Source organism: Physeter macrocephalus, chromosome 14, assembly GCF_002837175.3.
Source record: "Physeter macrocephalus isolate SW-GA chromosome 14, ASM283717v5, whole genome shotgun sequence".
NCBI classification, from domain to species: Eukaryota; Metazoa; Chordata; class Mammalia; order Artiodactyla; family Physeteridae; genus Physeter; species Physeter macrocephalus.
In genome coordinates this window covers 12,863,939-12,890,602 of record NC_041227.1, presented here as the reverse complement: position 1 = coordinate 12,890,602, position 26,664 = coordinate 12,863,939, and the positions used below count along the sequence as shown (strand labels likewise).

At 47.8% G+C, this 26,664-nt stretch overlaps 1 protein-coding gene across 3 annotated transcripts in view; it reads right to left on the bottom strand.

The window, feature by feature from the left end:
* SULF2 (sulfatase 2) overlaps window positions 1-26,664 on the bottom strand; it is a 145,739-nt gene that overhangs the window by 45,968 nt on the left and 73,107 nt on the right. For all 3 annotated transcript variants that reach the window (XM_007106845.4, XM_055090930.1, XM_024128632.2), the window contains exon 4: window positions 5,794-5,945. In XM_007106845.4, coding sequence (XP_007106907.1) covers window positions 5,794-5,945 — 152 coding nt within the window. The remainder of the gene's footprint in view (window positions 1-5,793; window positions 5,946-26,664) is intronic.

The window sequence follows — 26,664 nt, the reverse complement described above, 5'->3', positions numbered from 1 at the left end:
ACAATCACTCATTACTACCATTAAAGCTCAAAAGCAGCAAATGCATAAATGAATGGGCACGTCTGGCTGCAGTAAAACTTTATCCACGCACACTAAAGTTTGAATTTCATGTAATTTTCACTTGTCATGAAAATCGCTGTTCTTTTGATTTTTTTCAGCTACATAGAAATGTAAAAACCATTCTAAGCTCAAGGGTTGTAGCAAAACAGTTGGCAGGCTGGCCCATGGGCTGTAGTTTAGAAAATGGATTTTGAAGCCAGATGGCCTGGGTTCGAATCCTGAACGAACCCCTTACTAGCTGTGTGGCCTGGTTACTTAGCCTCTCTGGGCCTCAGTTTCCTCATCTGGTGATTGGAAATAGTAACAGCAGACACCTCATAGGCTCTGGTGAGAAATGCATGGGTTAATCCGTGTACAACGATTCCAGCGGTATCTGGTGCGTGATACCCTCTAAAGGAGTGTTAGCCATCATTCCTCAGGAATCACAACGCCTGCATTTTCCTTGTGGAAACTAAAACAGTACAAACAAAGCTGAAGTTCCCTTTGATCTCCTCTCATCCCCACTCCCAATCTTGGCCTCTTTTGTCCTCTACTGAGAAAGAAGTGTCTTTCCTGATGTGTTATTACATATGCTAGAGTATATTGCTTTATGCATCTTTTTACATTAATTCTATCACACTGTGTACATTCATTCATTCAACCAACACACAGCAGTGAACAAGACTAACGCACATTCCTGTCTTCATGAGCCTTGTATTCGAATGAGAGGACAATGAACACATGAATCCATGGTGTATATAGGTCTGGGACATCAGTGGTGATGGGGGGGTCGGGGGGGGGTTACCCTGAATACAGGGTGGTCTAGGAGGGTAACATCTGACTAGGGACCTGAAGGAGTCCTGAAACTTGCTTTTCCCACTCAGCCTTACGTCCTAAGCTTTTCTGATGGCTTTAGGCACAGATCCCCCTTGTCTTTTTCCAGACTCCTCCATGGTCATTCAGTCACTTCCCGCATTAGTGGGCTTTCTTGGTTGATTTCTTTCCATGACAAAGTTGCAGCCAACAGCTTGGCGATACCCCCTCTGCACACAAGGAAGCCTTCTCCAGAACAGAGAGAGAGAGAAGTGCATATGCTGAGCTGAGGGGTGGGTGCACTCAGGTTTCTGGTGACTGCCATTTCTGCAGAGCCCCGCCCCCGACTCACCTGGACCCTCCTCCATCTCCCGACCCGGTTTTCTCGTCATCACTGCCTCTCTTTCCACTCTGCCATGAGGACCCCCCTTTGGTGGCATCTGCCTACCTTTGGGATTAGCGATGTGGGACAGAGTCCTCAGAGGGCCTTTTGAGGGGCTCTTCGGAAGGGCTGCCACTTCCTCCCTACTTGGGCTTCCCGCCGAGGCCCCCAAGGTCAGTGTCAGCATGATGCTCTGACCTGACAGAGTCACTGGGCCTCCCAGAGTGTGGGGCTCCCGCTCCCCAGCTCTGCTTCAGCTGGAAACTCCAAGCTCACTCCTGTTCCCTCCCGGCGCTCGGCCCACCGCTACCCTTGGGAGCTGAGCTCTGGACCTGAGCCAGCTCTGACCCCACAGGGCCCCCCATCCCTCCGTTTCCAGGCCTCTGGTAACTGGGGCTCCAGGAATTCTCCCACCTTTGTCACAAGGGCTCCTCTCATTCACAGGCCGAGATGTATGGATGGTAGGAAATGGGGTGACAAAGCAGCCACTGCATGTCCCATCCTCAGCGCCAAGGGGATGGAGTATCCCTGCATAACTTCATTATTGGGCTGTGCTGAGGCCAGGCATGGACATGGTGAGGAATTTTAAAAAAGAGGGAGTGGATTTTTCTGGGTATTTGGAGAATCTGCCTGCACTGAGGCTGGGAGGAGAGAAAAGGTGTGTTCTGCACTGAGAGACTGTGCTTTGTATTTCCAAGGAGTCCAGCAGAGTTGCTAAATCCTCCCCAACCAGGACTTTGGAATCAATTCACTCGGGAGGTCCTGAAGGCAGGCCTACTATGTGCAGAGTGAGACACGGGTCAGGGAGAGGGCACTGCCCAGGTGATGTCACGTGTGGTGTCTGCCACTTGGGGCCTGGACCGATCAGACTTATACTCAGGAAGGGGACACGTGGGTGGTGATTACCTGTCAAAGGTGGGAAGGCTCCCCAAATGTGCTGGTGTTCCCAGCAGGGGAGTGGGATAGGGTGTGTTTTGGCTGTTGAGCAACTAGTCAGCCTCCTTCCAGTGGAAACTCTCCATTTTTATTTGGGGCTCTATTCTCAGCTGATGTTCCAGGGTTGAGCTTAATGTTAGGGCTCCCGCTAGCCCCTCCTCTGGATCAGAAGTGGAGCATGTGATTTACAGCCCATCAGAACACTGCATTCCCCTGGCCACACTGGTTGGTTCAGGGACAGACATGTGACTGATCCAGAGCCAATGAAACGAGCTAGGAATCCTGGGAAGGAGACACCCATGCTTGCAGCTGGGCAGGAAACTGAGAGGATGCAAGGATGGCCATATTGGTACCAGGAGAAGAGAGACAGACATACAGTCTGTGGATGAGGTCGAAGAGAAGAAGACAGAATATAAAGGAGTGAGAAACCACTGCCTAATCCAGCCATGTCTGATGCCATTACTGCTGGATCAGTTAAAAAGGCTAATATGTTTCCTCTTCAATCAAGCCATTTTGATTTGAGTTTTTGTTCATTTCTGCTCACAAACAACTGAAAGAGGCCAGTCTGATTCAAAAAAGGATAACTCCTATAGTTTAGAGTAATCCAGAAACGCTTCATGGAAGAGAAGACAGACAAAACTTGGATTAATTCAGGGCAGGGAAGCACTAGTAAAGGTTTTGAGATGGTTGTAATAACCGACAAGGCTGGTCTGGTTGAAATGGCTCATACTGGGGATGACAAAATAGGAGATAGGGCTGATGTGCGTGCGTGCGTGCGTGTGTGTGCGTGTGTGGTGTTCTGACTTTAATACAGGTGCCATCACTTCACAGTTTATAACACACCTCCACCGCTAGACCACAAACTCCATGAGGACGGTACCTGGGTCTGTTTTTGTTCACCCTTGGATACCCAGCACCTGGCACATAGTAGGCTCTTAATAAATACTTGTTGAGGGAATAAATGACTAATGTAATCAACTCCCACTAGTCCACTCACTTGATATGGTTGTTGTGAAGATTAGATATATTGTACATAAAACAGCCAGCATAGTGCCTGGACCACAGTAGGTGCTCAGTAAATAGAAATGCGCCTTACTAAGAAGCTAGGATGTGCCCATTTTCCAGATTTGGGAATTGAGGCTCTTAGGAATAGGTAGCATATTCAACAGCACATAATATGTTCAGAGTCGGGCTTTGAACCCCCAGTCCACTGCACAGCCCCCTGGAGGAAAATGGGCAGCAGAACAATACAATGGGCTGCAAATCCATGGGTCAGGTCTGGCCCTCAGGTGACCCTGATTCATGCAGTATTTTAGAAATGTCTGAATTAGCTGCCAATACTTAAAAATCAGACTTCACAGGAAAAAAATATACAAATTTGTGGCTTCTGTTGAAAAATCAGAAAACCTGGCCATCTCGGGCCCACGATGCTACGTGGGACAGACAGGCCTGATCCGAGAGTTTGCTGCCCCGTTTCAGACAGCTAAGTCCTCCACGGTCCCCACCACTCCGTACTGTCTCACCTACTCCCGGCCTGCTCTCCTGTTTGCATGACTGCCTGTCCCCTGGTGACTTCTGCCTAGGAGCCTTGTGTGGCTTTTTAGAGACAACGAGAGGGAGCCCCCAAGGAATCGTCATTAGAGAACCCTGGTTACGACAGTAAGTCAGGCCCAGGGCTAGTGGCACTGGGAATGGGGAAGAGAAAGAGGTGGATTTGACAGACCAGAGAAATAATGTATCTGCTGCGGTGGGATGCCGGAGCTGATTCTGAAGAGTTAGTTGGGGCAGGAATATTTGTTAGTCTCCAGATTTTTTTTTTTTTTTTTTTTTTTTTTTGTGGTACGCGGGCCTCTCACTGCTGTGGCCTCTCCCGTTGCGGAGCACAGGCTCCGGACGTGCAGGCCCAGCGGCCATGGCTCACGGGCCCAGCCGCTCCGCGGCATGTGGGATCTTCCCAGACCGGGGCACGAACCCGCGTCCCCTGCATCGGCAGGCAGACTCTCAACCACTGCGCCACCAGGGAAGCCCTCTGCTCAGTTTTTGAAAATTCATTGAACTGTACACTCTATATGCACACTTGCTGTAAGAAAGTTCTGCTTTGGCAAAATGTTATAAAATAATACCCTCATATCACCTGGCACGTGTTAGAATGGTGAGCATCAAGAAGACAAGAGATAACAAGTGTTGGTGAGGATGTGGAGAAAAGGGAAACCCTGTGCACTGTTGGTAGAATGTAAATTGATGCAGCTACTACAGAAAACAGCATGGAGGTTCCTCAAAAAGTTAAAAATAGAACTACCCTAGGATCTAGGGATTCCACTTCTGGGTATTTATTCAAAGGAAATGAAAACTGGATCTTGCAGGGAGATCTGCACTCTCATGTTTATTGCAGTCTCAGAAGCCCGGATATGTAAACAGCCTAAGTGTCCTCAGTGATGAATGGATAAAGAAGATGTGGTGTATATACACACCACACACACACACACACACACACACACACACACACACACACACACAGTGCAGCATTATTCCGTCCTGAGAAAGAAGGAAATCCTGCCATTTGCATCAACATGGACATACTTTGAGGACATTATGCTAAGTGATGTAAGTCAGAGAAAGACAAATACTGTGTGATATCACTCGTATATGGAATCCATAAGAGCTGAACTCATAAAAACAGAAAGTCGAATGGGTGTTACCAGGGGCGGGGGGTGGGAGAAGTGGGGAGATGTTGTTTAAGGGGACAAACTTACAACTAGTAAATAAGTAAGTCCTGGAGATCTAATGCACAGCATAGTGATTCCAGGCAACAGTACTGTATTATAAACATCAGACTTGCTAAGAGAGACTAGGTCTTAATTATTCTCACCACAGAAAGGAAAAGATTATGCAACGTGATAAAGGTTTAGCTAACATGACAACGGCAATCCCACTGCGCTATACACACGTATCGAATAAGCACGTTGTACGTGTCAAGCTTACACAATGTTATATGTCAAATGTATCTCAGCTGAAAAAACCCAACACTCTTACACTGCCATCTATAGCAACAGAGATAAACCTAGCATTACACTTAGTGAAGTAAGTCAGAGAGAGACAAATATGTGATATCACTTATATGTGGAATCTAAAAATAAAACAAATGAATCTAATACAAAACAGAAACAGACTCACAGACACAGGAAAACAAGCTTATGGTTACCAAAGGGGAAAGGGATGGGGGAGGGATAAATGAGGGGTACGGGATTAACAAACACTACACATAAAACAACAAGGATTTACTGCACAGCACAGGGAGTTATATTCCATATCTTGAAATAACCTATAATGGAAAGTAATCTGGAAAAATATAACTGAATCACTTTGCTGTACCCCTGAAACTAACACAATATGGTAAATCAACTATACTTCAATGTAAAAAAATGAAAAAATAAAACAATACTCTTAGAAACAGAGACTATCATTTGAGAAATGGGAAAACTGAAGCAGAGGATGTAAGTAAGCTGCTCAAGGTCACACATGTAAGTTAAGTGTCGCCATCTGAGCCCAGGTAGTCGGGCTCCCGTGTCGTGGTCGCCAGGGCCGAGCCCCACCGCCTCTCCCAGCCAGGAAGGGGGACTCACCTTGGAGTAGTCAAAGCCGTGCTTCTCCTTCACTCCGTTCCGACACAGTGTGTAGTTATAAAAGCGGGAGTTTTTAAGGAGGCCGACCCACTCCTTCCAGCCAGGCGGTACGTAGGAGCCGTTGTATTCATTAAGGTACTTCCCAAAGAAAGCTGGAGGGGAGAAGGACCGGGAGGCCACATGAGCACACAGAGAGCAAAAGCCTTCTCTGTCCGTCAGCCGACAGCAGTTTCTAAACCATGGCAGGCCCAGAGCCTGGCGACAGCACTGCCCTCTGAGCCACGGAGCCCTTTGGCAGGCATTTGCAGCCTACGACCCCCTTCTCAAATGTGTTCACGTGCAGAAAATAAAATACATAAGATTACAGAGAAAATCAATTATTTTGAAATACAGTTATCAAAATATTAGGAGAATTTGCCACACAGTAACGCGTCCTCAAAAAAAACGAAGATTAAACGCAAGACCTTGCAAGGGATGATCATTTCAAAGAAGCGATGAGTGAGAATATTTGATTTCGCGACACCTACAGCAACCGCAACGGAATACTGAAACATCGGCGATTTCTACGATGACAACGGTATAGATTCTGCCGATGCACCGTGGTTAGGGGCCTACATTCAGAACTGAAGCAAATGCCAAGTGTCAGTTGTAGGTCAGTGAAAACCAGAGCATCATTTTTTCCCACTCAAGTTTACGGACCCCCTTGGATTCTCTCTACTACATGGCGCCTAGAAGGGCTAACGTTTAAAAAAAATAGACCAAGACCGATTGTTGGTGGGCGCATGGGGCATCTGGAGCTCTCACACGCTGCCGGTGGACGTGCAGACCGATCCAGGCACGGTGGAAAACCGTTCGGCAGCGTCTGCTAAACTTGACCGTAGTCTCACATCTTCTGACCCAGTGATTTGCATCCTGGGTATTTACTCAGAAGAAATGCATCCCTAGGTTCCCCAAAAGTCACAGGCAGGACAGGCTCATAGCAGCACGATTCACAATAGCAAATAACTAGAAACGAAACAGATGTCCATCCACACAAGAATGGAGAAATACACCGCATTTTTGTATACCCGAATATGACACAGAAATAAGAAGGAAAGGACTAGTGCCAAGTTCACTAACACGAACGCATCACAACAACCAAACAGTGTTAAGAGAAATAAAGCAGATATAAAAGTATCACTGTATGATCCCATTTACATGAAGTTCAGAAACTGGCAAAAGGAATCTATGGTTTCGAGAAGAAAAGCCGTGGTTATTGCTGGACGTGGGGGAAAGGGGGATGGAAGGGGCACGGGACTTCTCGGGTGATGATGGTCTTGCTCCATTTCTTGCTGGAACACGGGTGGTTCGGTTGGTGAAACTCCACGGAGCTGGGCATTTAGAGCAGCTAAACTGCACGTCTCTGCAGGCGTGCTTCACGCCACCAGCAAAGCTTACTTAAAAAAAGAATCACCCTAATTCATCTGGACGGGGATACACCCCCGAACTTTCTGTGGGTGGTGAGGCAACACAAGATCTTTGCGATATTTTTTTGTTCTTTTTTTTCTCCTCAATGAGCAAGCGTGATTTTTAATAATTATAACCTATAAAGCCATTTTTTAGCAATGGAAAAATCTGTGAGAGTTTTTCTAGAGACAGAGGCGCTAGGCCAGCCCTCTCTTCCAGATGAGGACACTGGGGCTCCGAGACACTCAGAGAACCACTGCCGAGAGAGCGGGGCTATGGAAGGGATTGGAAGAGATCCCGCAAGCAGAGTGCTTAGCACCGTTCCTTAGCACCATTCCTGGCAAAAAGTGAGGGTCTGGTGGGTGTCAATTCAGAGCCCACGATGAGAAGAGACAGACAGGGGAGGTGAACATGCATAGAGGAAGGAGGAGTGGGCCAGGGTTGCTATGATGCCGGCAGAGGTAAGAGGGGCCCTTCCACTTAGAACCTTCTAGAAAGCATGAAGGGCTGCTTGAGACCTGTTGGTCCAGAGAAGAGAGGCTTGGGCCAGCAGAGGCTGCCATGGAGCCGGAGCCCTCTATGGGGTTTTCCTGGAGACCTGGCAGATGGCTGGCGCCGCCCAGGGGTAGGAAGACCCCCTCAGACCCCAAGCAGTCAGATTCCAGAATGTCCCAGGCTCTAGGCAAAGGCAAGCATTTCCATGAAACCCTCCCCTGGCACATACGACCAGGAAGTGAGTGCTCCTGACGGAGGAGCTGGTGAACTGCTTCCTAGAAGGATGTGGGCGCGAGGAGGAGGTGGAAATAGGAAGAGAAGACCCCCAGCAGCCTCGGGGGAAGGCCCAGGGTGGAGCCTCCCTTCACATGGTAGGACAGTGCAAAAATAAACGGAAAGGAGCCCTGGGCAGCAGCGGAGCTGGGAAACCAGCTGCCCTGGCTCTGAGTCCTGGGTAACATCCAATATTTACAGAGTGAAACATAATCAGGTGATGGGTGCCCAACTCAACAGCAACTGCATGTCCTGGCTGGGTGCTGGGGCATCAAGGATGGAGATTCCGGCTGGAGGTAAGAGGCAGCATAAAAGCATCAGGTAAGCTGAAGGCTTGAGCCTTTTTCTCTAGAACATGGCACAGACACTTGCTCCATCCGCCCCCGTAAAGCAGTGGCTCTCAGCCAGGGACAGTTTTGCCCCTTAGACACCTGGCAGTGTCTGTAGACATTTTAGGTTTGTCACAACTTGGGGAAGAAGGTGCATCTAGCGGGCAGAGGCCCGGGAGAACGCTAAGCATTTGACAGAGCTCAGGACAGCCTCCACTACAGAGAATCATCTGGCACAAAATGTCAATACCCTGGAGTTGAGAAAAACCCTGATTTAAGTAACCCCACCTGGCCCTCAGCATCTCCTTCCCATCAGTAAAAGAACCACACTGTGAGAGCTGAGAAGGCCCCTGGAGACCAAGCACAGTCCAGGAAACAAGATCTACCAAACCTCAATAACCTTACTCCCCACTTCTGATGCTTCTTTCCATAGGTAGGGAGCTCTACTCTGATAACACGCCTAGCCTCTTCCCTTCTCTCCTGTTCTGCCTTGGGGAAGACTGACACAGCAGGGGCAGCAAACCTTTCCTGTAAAGGCCCGGAGAGTAAATATTTTAGGCTTCATAGGCCAGACAGCCTCTATTGCAACTATTCAACTCTGCTGTTGTGGGAAACAGTCATAGACAATCCATAGACAAATGGGTGTGACTGTGTTTCAATAAAACTTTATTTATAAAGGCAGGCGGAGGGCCGGATCTGGCTTGTGGGCTGCAGTTTACTGACCCTTAGCATATGTGTCTGGTGAGTTTGGTGGGACAGATTGGACACACGTAACCCAATCCTTCCGTTGCCTTCCTGTGGGGAGTGATCTACCCTCAGGCACTGCTAGTTCAAGGGGGGCTTGGCTCAGTGAGAAGTCTGTCTGACTCTGGAGTTTAGCATCAGGAAGCCCAAATGCCCTCAGAAGGAAGCCAGATCCTCAAACGGGGCCTTTATCAGATTCCTCAAAGTACTATTTTGGCTTCCATCTGCTGACTCCTTAATTTTATTTCTCATTTGGTTCAAAACTTCAACAAGGAAGAAGCTGAAGTTGATAAGCATCCCCTCAAAGCTCTCCAACACTTTCTCATGATAAATAATATTGGTGGTGGTGTAAACGTTTTCTTTTGAAACAACTGAAGTAAAAAGAGTAAAACAATCGAGAGAAAATTATTAAGTAAATAATAGAATCAGTGTCCCAGGCATGTAAAGATCAATATATCCATTTAACAACTGTTTATTAAACACCTAAGGTATGCCAGGAGCTGTTCTAGTCACTGGAAACACAGCAGTAAGGAAGACCCTCAGGATCCCTGACTTCACGGGGCTCACATTCTAGGGAGGAGGACTGTGACAAATAAAGATGGTGGTGTTGGTGACAACAGTGATGAAGAAAATAAAGGATGATGATGCAACAAAGTGGCCAGAGATGGACCACGGGAGGTACCACTGGGCTGGGTAGTCAGGGTTGAGGAATGATGAGAATGAGTCAGAGGGAATATGGGAATATAAGGAAAACTTCTCCAGGCCGAAAGAACAGCAAGTGCAAAGGTCCTGAGGCAGGAAAAAGCTTGGGGGCACACATCCTCTGAAATATTACATGCCAGATTTTTCATTTCATGTGCATTTTCCTGGAAACACAGTTTTTGACACATTTTGAAGGGAAGACAGGACCACAGGTCATTTCAGAAGCACAGAACTTCACTCTCTTGGTTTGCAGAAAAGTGAACGAAAGCCCAGAGAAGGAGCCTCACTGAATCCCCCACTGGGGGAACAAGGTTCCCTCCCAGGTCTCTCCAGTCCCCAGCTCATGATCCTACTCGTTTGTCCCTGAAGATCTGGGCTAAGGTCTTTCTGATGAATATGCAACTTGAAATGCTAAAGGCCTAAATTCTTGGCCCTGCTGGTGGGATAGATATTTCTTGGGTGTGGGAGGTGGGGTGACTTTGGAAGCCCACCCCTGCCTATTATTTTCCAATGCCATGGGTGTCAACACATCCGGAGCTGCTTCCTCTGCTAGAATCTTCTCTTTCACATCTCCCTCCGCTTTCTAACCCCCAATCCTTCAAAACTCCAGAGTTTATTATTCAGCCTCCACAAGGCCCTAGAAAACAGGGCTTCAGTCAAAGGCTTTTAGTGCCAAATTAGATTTTGCTCTCATTTGATTAGATTTCACCAAGGCAGTTTTTAAAATGGTTACTCCGGCACCAGTTGAGGTGGGAGAAGCAAATTAGAATGGGCCCTGGGGCACTGGGACTGGGAGATACAGGCAGGAGAATGAGCTGGAATTAAAATCAAGATAAAAAATACAGCCCATGTCATGGTTGGAGCCTGGAGTCACTGAGCCTTCGCTGCTGGGATGGTATAAAGGAAGAGCAAACTGGGGGCTGCTGCGGGGGTGTAACAACTTGGTAGGCAGATTAAGAGGAATTAAATGCCAGGCCAGGAAAGACCACTGACAATATGCTGGCTGACGGCTGCCCCTAGAATGCAGGGCTGGCATCAACTGAAGGGACAGAGCACTTACTGGCAACTGTACCAAGCACTGGGTAGAAATTTACACCTGTCAACAGAGACTTGTTTTGCCTGCCTGGTCCTGACTATGATTCTTTGGGTACCACCGCTTCCTTATGTAAGTATGCATGGCTGCTCTTAACTCCTGACTCCAGGGCTGCATGCATAATCTCAGCCTGACCAATCAGAGCTCTACATTCCTCTGGCTACTGCCATTGGTTCAGGGATAGGCATGTGACCCAAGCTGGGCCAATGAGAGTCAGCCCTGGGATTTTAGGGAGCTACTGGGAAGAAGTTTTTCTTTCATGGGGCTTGAAGCTGGTGGGATCTAAGCTTGAAACTGCTGGCAGCCATCTTGCCACCAAGAAGAGGGGAGTCTGTTTGAAGGTGAAGCAACATGGAAGAAAGCAGCAGAGGTGAGTGATGGAGACATGGAGAGAGAGAGAGGTGGAAAGAGAGAGAAATATGCTGGTTTGAGTCCCTGTGTCCACTCTTACCTGAAGCCACCTTTAATGCTAGCATTTTCAGTTACACTGTTTCCCAATTTTAGGGGACAATGGACAATGGGGACATTTTTAGTTGTCACAACCATCATCAAGTGGGTAGAAGCAAGGGATGCTGGTAAGCATCCTATAATGCACAGGATGGCTCCCCAGGAAAAAGAATTATCTGGCCCAAGATGTCAGTAGTGCCAAGGGTGAAAAACCCTGAGTTAGGTAAACCAATAAATCCTACCACTCCACTTATGTTGTTGTTTTGTTTGCTTAATTCACTTCGGGTTGAGGTCTTTCACCTGCAGTTAAAAGACCCAAGGAGAAGACAGTGAGATGCTCAGTGTAGAGCAGGGTTTTGGCAAACCAGATCTGGCCCGCCACCTGTTTTTGTAAATAGTTTCACTGGAACACAGCCACACCCACTTGTTTACGTGCCTTTATGGCTGCTTGCACACTACAATGGCAGAGTTGGGTAGCTGCAACAGAGACCATGTGGCTGCAAGTCCCAAATATTTACTATCTGGCCCTTTGCAGGAAAAGTTTTCTCACCCTGGGTGCAGAGCAAAGTTCCCTGCATGGGCTGAAGGATCCCTCTGGGATCTGAAACACGGCTGTGGTGACCTGGAGTGGTGATGCCAGTGCAGCAGAAGTAGACTCTGAACTGGGCCAGGGTGGTGTGGGCTCCAGAGTGCGAAGGAGTGACACAAGGGCGATGGCCATGACAACAGAACAGGAGCCGCCAGTTACAGGCTGTCCTCGCCCGTGCACGGTCCTGATATGCACAAATGTCAGTTTCTACACTTTGGTTAAATAATACCAGTCTCCCACAGCATGGTTCAAATTTGGCTATGGCAGCATACTAACTGTAATTGCATGAAGTACAAATTTCACTACTAGCTCCTCTGTCCCCAAATCACTGTGTAAATAACAGACGCTCACCACCATCAGTCACATCACTTCTCGCAAGGTCTATCAGTGACTGGTCGCTGCCCACCTGTTATTCAGTTCATGTGCAGACAGCAACGCAAGTAGTTGTGTTGCCTCCCTGTCTCCCAGTGATACACCTACAAGACGTTTTACAAAAGTTAATTATCAAAAGGAGACAGCTGGCCACCAGAGGCGAAAGTGCAGCAAAGAAATGAAAAGTTTGAACGCTGAAATTGAAACTTGAGTTGAATGTCAATGGAGTCATAGAGGGGGTGGAGCTGACCGTGGGAATGCTGACATTCCCATTCACTGTTTGGGAAACTCTAGACAAGCGGCTGAACGAACTTAGCCAAAGGTGAACTTAACCATCGATGTAAATGAGGAAAAGTGGTTGTGACGACAAGGAGGAAGATATCCCAGGGGAAGGGATGTTAAAGGGACTCTTGGAGATATTTTGCAACACTGAAAGCTGTGTGACCTTGAGTAAGTTGTTTAATCTCTCCATGCCTCAGTTTCTCCATTTATAAAATGGGGATAACAACAGTATCTACCTCCTGGGGTGGTCGTGAGCACTAATATATGCATATTGCTTAGAAATGGCACATGACAAGTGCCCACTAAGTGTTATAGTTTCATTAGCACCAATGCATCCCCCTTTTTGGCCAACTTCTTGCTCCGTTAATACCATGTCTAATGGAAGCCCTGCAGAGACAGATGTCAGAATCCAGCCTCTCCCCCTCCCCACACAGAGGGGATTCTCATCCCCCAAGTCCTGCCCTGTCGCTCTCTCCTGGTCCTGCAGGCCCGGGCAGGCAGCTCTTGTCGGAAAGCTGAGCACCTGCTTCCCCGCCTGACTGCTGCTTTCTTCATTTGTCTGAGTTTAAGTGCTGCTGGGGAACCATTCAGAGTCTGACGGGAGAACCAGGCCCTTCTGTTATCTCTCCTAGCCCTGATTCTAACTGAAATTGCCTCGTAATGATTGCATTTGTGGTCTGTAAAAACGGTGTCTTGCGGCGACCGGAGACTGATTATGAGCTGGCAGTAAACCTGGCACAGGAGGGTAGACGGAGGCATCACTGTGGATACGGGGGAGACGGAGGGTTTCGGCAGCTGGACTAAAACAGGCAGCCCGGGTCATTCTCTGTGCTGGAGAGCGGGTCAGATCGGGCCAGGGTGGGGGGCACTATTGTTTTGCACCTCCAGGCAGCGATTCCCCTTAGTCTGGGTGGTGACTGTATCACATGGGAGGTGGTACAGGAGAGCAGCCAGGCGTGCCACACCATCTGGTCTGCTACCTCCTAACACTCACCCCAGGCAAGTGACTTCACCCCTCTGTGCCTCAGTGGACAAGGATGATAGTACGCCACTGCCTGCTGTCACGGGGAGTGGAGGACCCAACGTGTGTACGGAACAGAAGATTGTACCTGGCGCATCCCAAGTACCCAGCAAGTGGCGGTGAGCGGGACTGACAGCATCTCCACCTTTGGGACCCTCCCCTCCCCTCCCCCACTGTGGGGCATCTGGATGGAACTGTCAACAGGGCTCTTTCAAGGACACTGGCGTCTCTGAGCACACGTTCATCCCACACCGTCTTCACCCACGTCCTACATTAGAGAGAATCGACAAATAACTGAGTCAAAATATTCTGGAATGGACTGGTTGATCATGCTACATTGCACTAGTTATAGCCAAACATAAACATTTCATTAAATATTTACTCATTTTGATTGGGTAGTTTCCCCCTTAATTTGGAGCCAATATACCAATATATACACACATGCGTGAATACACACGTGTGCGTGCGCACACACACACACACACACACTCCCTCTCTCTCTCTTTCAGGTGATCCCTGAAAAGCCATAGCCACTACACCCCTGGTTCCTCTTAAATACAAAGGTCCCAAGTGTCCATCAAGGTGTCCTTCCCCACCCAAGGGGCAGGTATATGTCTGAACTTGGCCAGTCAGACTCTGCCCTGGGACTTTGAATCTTGAGCTAGGAGACTCAAAAGTGGAAGAAGGGGTTGGATTTCTGTAACACCCCCCATGAGACAGTTGCTCAAAAGCTGCAGTCTGAATCCTCAGATCCCGTGTTTGGGAATCCAAATGAAAGAGGCAAGGCCATCAGGATGATGTAGTCCCCAAAGAGAAATGTGTCTTGCTCCTCCATCCTCATTTCTTTGTGTACAGAGGAAATGGCCTCCACCTGGACTAGGTGCCTCCCCTTTTGTCCCTATAACCCAGACCCCGCCCCCAAATGGCCAGAAGGACTCTTGTGAACCCAACACCCCTCCTGTCATTCCCCTTCAGTGACTCCCCCGCCTGTCCTGCTACCTCCGCCCGCATCTCCATCACTCACCCGTCTGCTCACTGTTCTGGCCACTCCCAGCCTCTTGTTCCTTAAAACGTTCCAAACTCACTGCCATCTCAGGGCATTTGCACCTGCTCTTCCCTCGGCCTTGGACACTTGCTTTCTCCCTTCTCACATGGACTGGCTCCTCCTCACTGTGACGTCTCAGATTAGATGTCACCTCTTCTGAGAAGGTGTCTGATCACCTTGCCTAAGGCCACCCAGCCCTCTCCCCAGGCTATTTATCTTCTCCATAGCACTCAGCACGCTCTGAAATTATCCTGTAGGTGTGTTTGTTTTCTTGTTTATCACCATCATTTCCCCAAGGATGTTGGGTCCACAAGGCAGGGGCCTTTTCTGGGTCCCCACAGCAAAGAATGACCTGACTTCAAAGCATCAGTGGTGCCGAGGTCAAGAAGCTCTGTGCTGGGTATACAGTTGCAAAAGCCACGTGGGTCTCTGGTGATGGAGACAGGGGTGCGGTGTGGCTTTGAGGAACTCGGGTTCCAGAATCAGGAGGGCCAGGGTTTGAACCCTGCCTCCTTGGGCAGATGAGTGTTCCTCTCTGAGCCTCAGTGACTTCATCTATAAAACGGGGGCCACAGCAAATGAGATCATGTCTGTCAAAGAGTAAGAACGCCAAAACAAGGAACTGTGAGTTCCCAAAATATAGCCCGCTTTCCTTTACGGGGGTGGGGGTGGGGGTGTGTGGGATGAGAACTCAGGTCTCCGGAGAAATGAAAATGGTTGTTAGAAACCAGATTCGACGGCATCTTGGAAAATGGCAAGGCTCCTTGGAGACTCCGGGAATGAGCTCAGGGAAGGATGTTTACACTGCACAAAGAAACCGGCTGAGCATGACACACATCTATTAGCCAGAGTGTGGAGCTGAGCCAATGACAATAAACAATGTTTGCCAAAGCGATTCGGAAAGGTCAGTGAAAAATGAAGTAGAACGCTGGAAAAGTCCATCCTTCCCAGGATAAACCACCCCGTTTCACAGGCAAGGAGTTTGGGAAAACACAAAGGGGTCTTCACCCTCCATGACCTCTTCCAAATTCCACTTGGCCCGTGCCTCTTTCACACGTTTTGCCATTTTTAAATTAAATATTTATTGAACATCTACTATATACCAGGTACTGATCTATGTCTCAGGGGTGAAATGGTGAACAAGACAGACAAACTTTCCAGTTCCAGATTATTTCTTGTGTTTATCCATCTCCCAGTGAGATGACAACATTTGGCCATTTTTATGTATCGTTTGGATGGTTAACAAAACTTAATCTTTTCCTTCAGATCAATTCATTTGATGCCAAACGGGCATTTCAAACTGGACTTTTGACTGGTTCCCCTGAAGTTGCTTCTCTCCCCACATTCTGGTAAACGCCGGCTGCTCAGGCCACACACCCCAAAGGGGTCTGCAGTTGCCCTCTCCCCCTCATTGATATATATATATTGATGATACACCACAGTAGTTCCATGTTCAGAACAGACTCAGGACTGAGCACCTCCTACATCTCACTGGGACCAGCATGGTCCAAGCCCCCACCTTCTCTCGCCTGGGCCTTGCTGGGGCCTCCTCCCTGGTCCTGATGCTTCCCTGCCCCAACCTCTAAGCTCCAGCCTCCCATCCAACCTCCACAGTCACCAGAAGGATTCTGTTAAGTCACAGATCAAGCCCAAATGCAAACCCTTCAACTGCTACGTGTCACATCTGAACTAAGATCCAGAGTCCCTGTCGTGTCCCACAAGATCCCACGTGATCTGTCTCCTGCTCCCTCCTGGACCTCGTCTCCCCGCTTTGCCTTAGCCCATTCTGTTCCCGCCGCAGTGGCCTCCTTCTGTCCTCCCAGCCCCTGAGGCTCATTTCTGCCCCAGGGCCTTTGCCCCTGCTGTTCCCGCTGAAGGAAGCATCTTCCTCAGACACCTGCATGGACCACTTCCTCACCTTTCCCAGGTATTTGCTCAAATGTTACCTTATTGGGTTACATCCCTAAGCATCCTATTAAAGTGGCCTCTCCCCGCCCCTGGCTCTCCCTCTTCTCCTGACTTTGTTTCTCCACAATATTTAGCACCACCTGACAAATTTGTCTTGTGGCTTTTCCCACCTGCCTGCCCAATTGGAACACCTGCTCCATGAGGGCAGGGGTTTCTGCCTGCCTTGTTCCCACTGTATCTCTACATCTAGGACAGAGCCCAGCAAGCACGAAGGCCTCAATAGATATCTGTGGGATAAATGACGAAATGATGGAACCAACGAATGTCCAGGTGATGGGAGGCCTGTGGGAATCCTGTCCAACTGAGGGACCAGCAGGTTCCTGTCGCCCAGCACCCAGGGTGCACCGTCTTAGAGCAGAAGAGCAGGTGGAATTGTTAAATTGTCGTCTTTCTATTTGATTTTGTGGCATCTGGTGGGCTGAATCGGGATCTCTCCCATCCACATGGGGCAGGGCTTCCCTGGGGGCGGGTTCCTGCGCAGCTGAAGAAGGGCCCCAGGCCAGTGTTCGTCAACAGCAAACCACTCTCAGGTGTTTCAGTATCAGGGTCCCTTCAGACTCTTAACTGTTATTGAGGATGTGAAGGAGTTGATTATGTCTAGCGATAGTTACCATATTAGAAATGAACACTGAGAAATTTAAAACGTATGAGTTCATTTAAAAATAGTAATAATAAACCTACTTGTCAGTATTAATATATGTATTTCAAAAGGATAACTAAATATATTTTCCCCCAACAAAATAACATTAGTGAGAAGAGCTGGACTGTTTTATAGTTTAGCAAATATCTATAAGTATCTGGTTTAACAGGAGACAGCTGGAGTCTCAAATCTACTTCTGAATTCGATCTGTCATGATTCGTTGTTCAGGTTGTGTTTTGTGAAAAATCCAACCTCACGTAGACATGCACACAGAAAGTGGAGGTGTCTTTTCATACCCTTTTTAGATGGTTGTGGGTATGCTCTGTACCCATTAGAAACACCATGAAGAAAATGAGGGTTAAAAGGCAAATGATGTCTTGGTATTATCGTGCAAATGGTCTGGGGTCCAGGATTCCTAGGGCACACTTTGAGAACCACTGGGTTAGAAGGTGATGACATACCACAACAACCCAATGAGGCAGATACTGTTTCTGTCCCCATTTTACAATTGGAGAAACGGAGGCACAGAGAGGTGAAGTCCCCTTCGGCCCAACATCCCCCAGCCGGCGGGTGGCAGAGCTGAGACTCAAACCCAGGTGGTCCGTCTCCAAGCTGACTTTTGGCTACTATACCTCATCCTGCATCTCGGCAGGGCAGCCACCCAGTCCCTGCAGATTGGAGCATTTCCCATCCGATGGGGTGGGGAGAGGCAGGGAAACCCTTGAGGGAAAAACGAAACAGCCAGTGGACAGCTCAACGGCCAGAGGCAGGAAGGATAAATGGACCTCGTTATCCGAGAGATCCTGCTCCTTGATGGGCTCAGACTACCCTCCAAAGTGCTTTCTGCCAGAAGTGCAGACAGAAGAGAGAGTCCACACTGAGGTCTCTCCATCCTCCTTCCAGGATTCATCTGGCTGTGGGCTGGAGGGACGGCCATTCCCAGAGCCTGAGCTCTTTGCCTTCCTTGAAGCACAGGCTTGGGAATCCAGGAGGGAACCACAGACATCATCAAGATCAGTGTTTCCAGACGTATGGGGTTGGAGGGAGAATTTTTATCCTGGGAGGTAGTCAGGCATGAAGGCTGAGCATGAGCTCTGGAACGGACATCCTGGGTTCAAATCCAGCTAGTTCCACCTGCCAGCCTCAGTGTTCCCATCTGTAAAATGGAGATAATGATATGCCTACCTGACCAAGTTGCTGGGAAGGATTTAGTGAGAAAATGCAGGGAAACTCCTCCCAAATGATGATCACTGTTTTTTGTTTTTTGGCTGCGTTGGGTCTTCACTGCTGCACGCGGGCTTTCTCTAGTTGCGGCGAGCGGGGGCTACTCTTCGTTACGGTGCGCGGGCTTCTCATCGTGGTGGCTTCTCTTGTTGCGGAGCATGGGCTCTAGGTGCGCAGGCTTCAGTAGTTGTGGCTCATGGGCTTTAGAGCACAGGTTCCGTAGTTGTGGCGCACGGGCTCAGTTGCTCCGCGGCATGTGGGATCTTCCCAGACGAGGGCTCAAACCCGTGTCCCCTGCATCGGCAGGCGGATTCTTAACCACCGCGCCACCAGGGAAGTCCCTGATTACTGTTTTTTATTATAAAACTATGATTTATCAAGATTTTACATATTCATTCATTCAGTCAGTCAATAAGTATTAGAAGAGCACTCTTATGTACCAGGCATGGTTCTAGGAACTGAGGATACCATTGAACAAAACAGAAGAAATTAAGAAACAAACAACCCCAACTCGCGCCCTCATGGAACTTACATTCTACGGTTGGGAACAGTCCCAAGTGGGGAACTGTGATTCTAGGAGGCTGTCCTAGTAATGTAGGAGAGCGACTGGGATGGTTCTAACCAGGTGGGCTCAGAGGGGTTGGTTGGTTTCAGGCTATTTCTTTTTCTTTTTTTTTTTTTTAAATTAATTAATTAATTAATTAATTTTTGGCTGCGTTGGGTCTTCGTTTCTGTGCGAGGGCTTTCTCCAGTTGCGGCGAGCGGGGGCACTCTTTATCGCGGTGCACGGGCCTCTCACTATCGCGGCCTCTCTTGTTGCGGAGCACAGGCTCCAGACGCGCAGGCTCAGTAGTTGTGGCTCACGGGCCCAGTTGCTCCGCGGCACGTGGGATCTTCCCAGACCAGGGCTCGAACCCGCGTCCCTTGCATTGGCAGGCAGATTCTTAACCACTGCGCCACCAGGGAAGCCCCTTCAGGCTATTTCTGAAGGCAGAACAAAAAGGATTTGCAGATGGATTAGATGTGGTGTAGGAAAGAAGTGACCAGTCAAGGATATTTCAAGGTTTTCGGCCGGAGCATCAAGGAGAGATCTGTCATCATCTAGGAAGGGGCTGCCACGGGAGGGGCAGGTTCCACAGTGGGGGTGATAAAGAGCTCAAGGTCAGACCCGTTAACCTCGCGGTGCCCGACAGACGTCGAGGTGGAGTCAGGGCGGCAACTGGAGATCTGAGCCCAGGTTGAGGGGAAAGGTCTGGGCTGGGGTAGAAATTTGGAAGTTGTCAGCATTTAGATGGCAGTTAATGCCACAGGACTTAATGAGAGTGAGATCACCTAAGGAAGGGGTTCTTAATCTGAGGTCCTTGAACTTGGATGGGAAAACTACGTCTTTCTTTATTTTCATGATCCTCTAACTGGCATTGCCTTCAATTATGAATGAAAGCAACAAGTCGTAGTAACAGTAGTTCCCGTGCCTTTGTTACCCACACAAGACAGATATTTTCATATCACAGTACAGTTAATGCAGACATCTTGAAATATCATTTAAGCCAGCACTACTTCCAAATCACAAAGTTATCGCACTTATCAGTTATCAGCTAAATAACTACTCCATCGTGTTATTCAGTGTGTAAAAAAGAATACCTATCACAGCTTAAAAAGTATTTTGGTGAATGTATTTTGACATAACTGGCTTCCTTCGTAATTCTGTGTATTTTCTTCTATGCATTTAATTTGCAAATATTATTCTGAAAAGGATCCATAGCCTTCACCAGACCCCAGGGGGGTCCCATGGCACCAAAAGGGGTAAAATCCCAAGTTAGGGAATGAGGATAGCTAGAAGAGGGCCCAGGTCCTGGGCTCTGGAGTAAGGGGACAGGATGATGAGACACCAGCCCTAGGAGACTCGGGAGGAGCTGCGGGTGGCATAGAAGGAGAACCAGGTGAGAAGCCAGATGTAGGAAGCTATCAACTCAGCTCCATGCTGCTCAGGATGATGGCCCTTCCTTCCCCAGCATGAGTGAGAATACTGACCGCAATCCCCACCATGAATCATAGCTTCCAGAATGCATCTCTTCCTCTGCCCAGCCCCAGAGCTTTGAGCATTAGATCTGAGAGTGTATTCAGCCCAACTATTTCCCAGTCACTAGTTTAGATAACAAGGGGACACACTGTGCATGATTCCATGCCTGCAACCTTTCCTCTGCCCTTGGAGTTCATCGGCTCCCTTTCTTCCTCTCCCCTGGGAGAGAATGTATATAATTTACAACAGGGCAAATGTAAACAAGATTCAGGTGCTCCCATGAATGAATGAAATGGACCAAGAATAACAGAAGGAGAGGTGTGCTGTGAATGGAGATCTGGGCCCTGCCGATGAAGTGCCATAGAATCTGCTGTGTCACCCAGTGTCTATGTGTTCCTTCTCCACAGAACGAGAAATACCACCTGGGCACAAGGCTGCCAGAACGAAGCTGACAGGCTCGGCCTTGCTTGCAGTTGGATGTGGCCATGACCAACTTCCGGTGGAGATGTAGATAGCTGTGGTATGTGAATTCTAATAATGGCCCTACTGGAAGTGGGTGTGCCTCCTCTGTATCTTCTACTTCGTGCTGGCTGGCTGTGGACGTGGTCAGCCCTTCTGGACAAGGGCAGTCCCCCAGGAGGGTGGAGCAATGTGACAGGAGCCTGGGTACCAATCCTGTGTGTGGCATATCACAGCTGGGCTGTGATGCCCAAACTGTCAAATGAGAGAGAGAAATAAGCATCTATCATCCCTAAACCACTGTTATTTGGGGACTGATGTGCCCTCAGCTGTACCTATATTCTAAAAATACTGGGGGTAGCTGTGATACAGATACAGCTGGCTACTGCCATCCAGGGGGTCAGAAAACCTTTTCCGCAAAGGGTCAAACTGAAAATATTTTCAGCTTTGCGGCCATATGGTCCCTGTTACAAAATCAACTCTACCACTGTAGAGCAAAAGCAGCCACAGACAATACATAAATGGATGGGCATGGCTGTGTTTCAATAAAACTTTATTTACAAAAACAGCTGACAGATCCCTGTGAGCTGTAGTCTGCTGACCCCTACCATTCAGGAATGTTGCCAATATTGGCAAGATCATCATCATCTTTTTTTTTTTTTTTAAAGAGCTTGGAATCTGAATTTTTGAGTGAAATTTCTAGGTTTTGAATAACATCTTGTAACTCAAACAGAATATATTTAGTGTTGAAGTGTGGACTCATGCTGCTGGCTGCCACTTTGCAAGACCCAAATTTGGTCCTAAGGGTGCAGAATTGAAACTGAGCTGGCCCAGGCCACATTCCCATCCCACCCCTGCTGCCAGTAGAAGGGCCCTGAGCTGTGAGACCATAGCCATCTGTCATTTGGCTTTCAGAGCTCCTGGTCGGAGCAGAATAGAACAATCCCACTAACTTTCTGGGGGTAAAGCTGGGGTCTCCTGAGGAACAAGTGATAAATGAGAAGGAAGCACTTTTGCAAACTCCAGAACGCTACAGATATTAGATGCAAAATGCCACAGGGCTAAAGTCTTTTGTTTTTGTGGCAGACAAATTGGCTGAGGAAGCAGGGCTGGGAAGAAATACATTAAATAAACCCAGAGCCCCAAAGCTCTTAGGACTGGAGCATTTCTGATCTTCTGTAACTGTATCCTTTTAACTTTGGGCTGCTTACAAGGTAACATGAATCTCTTTCTTCTGCTTTTGAAAAGACACCAAACGCAGATTGCTGCATGAAGTGATAAATCAATGCTGTAAAAGTTCTGGATGCCAGAGATGGGATCGTGCTGAACTGAGAACTGTGGGAAAACGAATGAGGAAGGCGGGGGCATGATTATGTATGAAGGAGGCATCTTGGGCTAGAAGCAGAGAGAGCTGGGGGCTGGGGAAAGGCCTTCTTTCCACTTGCCTCTTGAGGTGGAAGATGGATTTGGGTTTCTGTAGTAGACATCTGTTTTATTTATCTGCCCAGCATCAATTCTCCCGTCTTTTGGTAACTGTGCTTCTGAAGGAACCAACATTTCCCCTCTCTCAGTGTTACCTGTTTAGGTGAGGCTGCATCTAGCTCCCAGCTCCTGGGCTAGGCACATGATCTGGGCCTGGCCAATCAGGGTATCCCACCTCCCTTGGCCTCTGTGATTGGGTGAGGGAGGGACATATGACTCTAGCTGAGCCAATGAAAGCCTCCCCTGAGACTTTTGCTGGAGCATCAGAAAGAAGCTCTCTCTTTCAGGCAGGGTCAATACCCTGGTAAGATGGGATGTGTGGGGCCATGTTAACATCACAAAGGTAAACTTTCCTATGAATAAAGCCAACCCAAATGAAAGAAAATCCAAGAAGCAGAAAGACTGGGTTCTGATGACAATATTTGAGCACTGGGACTCAGCCAAATTTGCCTGAACTAATTTCAGTTATATTTCTTAAGGCTGGGAAAGTCAGAGAGTAACCCAAATTCCATTTTGTTTTCATTTTCTGCTAACTTCAAGCCTAACGCCTAAGAGTCATCCATTCATTCAAATTTTTATTGAGTACCCAACACCTGCCAGGTACTGTTCTTGGATCTGGGGATGTATGTAATGAACATAACAGGTGAGAAATAAGGTCAAAACACCTGAGATATAGGTCACAAACAATTGTCAGTTTGAGGACAACATCGTTTTATTTTACTTCATTTCTTTCACCATGAATGCACTCACAGAAGCACCTTTTTATGTTGATCTTGTTTTCAAGACTCGGGTGATAAAGATTTATTCTGCTTTATAAACCACCAACAACAAAGCCAACCAAAAACCTACCCTGATCTGAGAAAAAAAAAAAAAAGAGTAATTTTTTCCCTCCCTTAAGCAAATATAAAACTTCTTATACCTATACTGTTGTGTAAAGCACCAGAAAGTTATATCACAGCTTCAAACAAAGGCATTATACACATTTTCATAGTGCGTCTTGTAGTAAGATAGAGCAATCTGATGTACAGTCTCTAGAGGATTATTTGATTTTTCCATTTTACTCAGATCTCCATGAAAGCCTGAGAAACGCTTCATTGAAATCGGCACAGTGTTGAGGAATGTTTAGCAAGGACTCTTAAGGCACATTTGAGCATGTAAATTATTCTTGAAAACCGTATGTCACAAGTGGTATATAATTTACATTTTGTATTATTGTTCAAAACACAACCACGTATCCGGAAAATGAATATTTCTATTTTCCCATGAGAAAACAACAATAACAACAACAAAAGAACACCTGAGATAATTTCAAGGTGAGCGATAAGTCCTACGAAGAACATAAGCAGGGTATCATGGTAGCGAGTGATGGGGGTGGGGAGGACTCACTGACACAGGGAAGCAGCAGGGATGCTAAGACGGAAGTTGAGGGATGACAAGGAACAAGCTGTGTGAGCAGTGCTCTAGGCAGTGGCAACCGAAAGTGCAAAGGCTCTGGGGCAGGTCTGACCTGGGAATGTTTGAGGAACAGCAAAGAGGCCAGGTGGTCTGAATGTTGTCAGAAAGAAGAAAGAGGGGTAGGAGATGTGGACAGAGAAGTGAGGAGGCCAAGGCCATGCAAGGAGCTGTGAGTTTATTCTTAAAGTAGTGGGAAGCCAGTACAGGGTTGGAAGCAGGGAGTGACATGATTATATGTCCATTTTTCAAAGCCTCGTCTAGCTGCTGAGTAGGGAGGAGGAATGGCTAACCGCTAGGGAGAAGCAGGACAAGCAAATACCCAGAGAGAAGGGTGGGGGCTGCTGCTTGCATGCCCCTTCACCAGCCCCTGTGTTCTCCCTGCTGCTTTTGGGGAGGTTGTTGCTATCGAGGAAGGTTGGGCTGTAGATGACACTGATGCCCTGGCCGAGCTGTCGTGTTGGCGGCATCGAGGGTGGGCTGCGTGGGCCTCTAATTAAATGCTGGCCTTAGCCACCCACTCCCTGGGAGGGTCATGCAGCTTCAGTAAATGAGGACTGGGGCCCATCCGTTCCCTGAAAACTCGATTAGTGGGGAGTGGACCCCTCCTCCACACCTGCCCTCATTGGGATGAGCTGTATCTAAAAATATTTTTGATCCTTTTATTTATTTTGGCCGTACCGCACAGCATTCAGAATCTTAGTTCCCCGACCAGGGATCAAACCCGTGCCCCCTGCAGTGGAAGCATGGAGTCTTAACCACTGGATCGCCAGGGAATTCCCTTTTTGGTCCTTTCACAGTATGATTTTGTCCACATTCTCTGACGTAAATGATAACAATGTTTTCTTAAGTCAGTCTCCCAAGGCAATAGATATAAAAACAAAAATAAACAAATGGGACCTAATCAAACTTATAAGCTTTTGCACAGCAAAGGAAATCATAAACAAAATGAAAAGACAACCTATGGAATGGGAGAAAATGTTTGCAAACGATGTGACCGACAAGGGCTTAATTTCCAAAATATACAAACAGCTCATGTAACTCAACAAATAAAACAAAACAACCCAATAAAAAATGGGCAGAAAACCTAAACAGACATTTCTCCAAAGAAGACATACAGATATGGCCAATAGGCACATGAAAAGATACTCAACATCACTAATTATTAGAGAAGTGAAAATCAAAACTGCAATGAGGTATCACCTCACACCAGTCAGAATGGCTATCATTAACAAGTCTACAGATGACAAATGCTGGAGGTGTGGAGAGAAGGGAACCCTCTTACACTGTTGGTGTGAATGTAAACTGGTGCAACCGCTATGGAAAATAGCATGGAGGTTCCTCAAAAAACTAAAAATAGAGTTGCCATGTGATCCAGCAATCTCACTCCTGGGCATATACACAGACAAAACTATAATTCGAGAAGATACATGTACACCTATGTTCATAGCAGCACTATTTACAAAAGCCAAAACATGGAAACAACCTAAATGTCCATTGGCAGATGAATGGATAAAGAAGAGGTGGTATGTATATACAATGGAATATTACTCAGCCATCAAAAAGAATGAAATAATGCCATGTGCAGCAACATGGATGGACCTAGAGATTATCGTACTAAGCAGTCAGTCAGAAAGAGAAAGACAAATACCATATGATATCACTTATAGGTGGAATCTAAAATATGATACAAATCAACATATCTATGAAACAAAAACAGACTCACAGATATAGAGAACAGACTTGTGGTTGCCAAGGGTTGGGGGGTAGGGGAGGGAAGGAGTGGGAGTTTGGGATTAGCAGAGGCAAACTATTATACATAGGATGGATAAACAATAAGGTCCTGCTGTATAGCACATGGAACTATATTCAATATCCTGTGATAAACCATAATGGAGATAAGCAGAAGATGGCGGAGTAGAAGGACGTGCTCTCACTCCCTCTTGTGAGAGGACTGGAATCACAACTAACTGCTGAACAATCATCGACAAGAAGACCCCGGAACTCACCAAAAAAGATACCCCACATCCAAAGACAAAGGAGAAGTCCCAATGAGACGGTAGGAGGGGCACTGTCACAATAAAATCAAATCCCATAACTGCTGGGTGGGTGACTCACAAACTGGAGAATGCTTATACCACAAAAGTCCACCCACTGGAGTGAAGGTTCTGAGCCCCACGTCAGGCTTCCCAACCTGGGGGTCCGGCAACAGGAGGAGGAATTCCTAGAGAATCAGACTTTGAAGGCTAGCGGGATTTGATTGCAGGACTTCAACAGGACTGGAGGAAACAGAGACTCCACTCTTGGAGGGCACACACAAAGTAGTGTGCGCATCGGGACCCAGGGGAAGGAGCAGTGACCCCTTAGGTGACTGAACCAGACCTACCTGCTAGTGTTGGAGAGTCTCCTGCAGAGGCGGGGGGTGGCTGTGTCTCACTGTGAGGACAAGGACACTAGCAGCAGAAGTTCTGGAAAGCTCCCCCCGGGCATGAGCCCTCCCAGAGTCCGCCATTAGCCCCACCAAAGAGCCAGGGTAGGCTCCAGTGTTGGGTCGCCTCAGGCCAAACAACCAACAGGGAGGGAACCTAGCCCCACCCATCAGCAGACAAGTGGATTAAAGTTTTACTGAGCTCTGCCCACCAAAGCAAAAGCCAGCTCTACCCACCACCAGTCCCTCCCATCAGGAAACTTGCACAAGCCTCTTAGATAGCCTCATCCACCAGAGGGCAGACAGCAGAAGCAAGAAGAACTACAGTCCTGCAGCCTGTGGAACAAAAGCCACATTCAC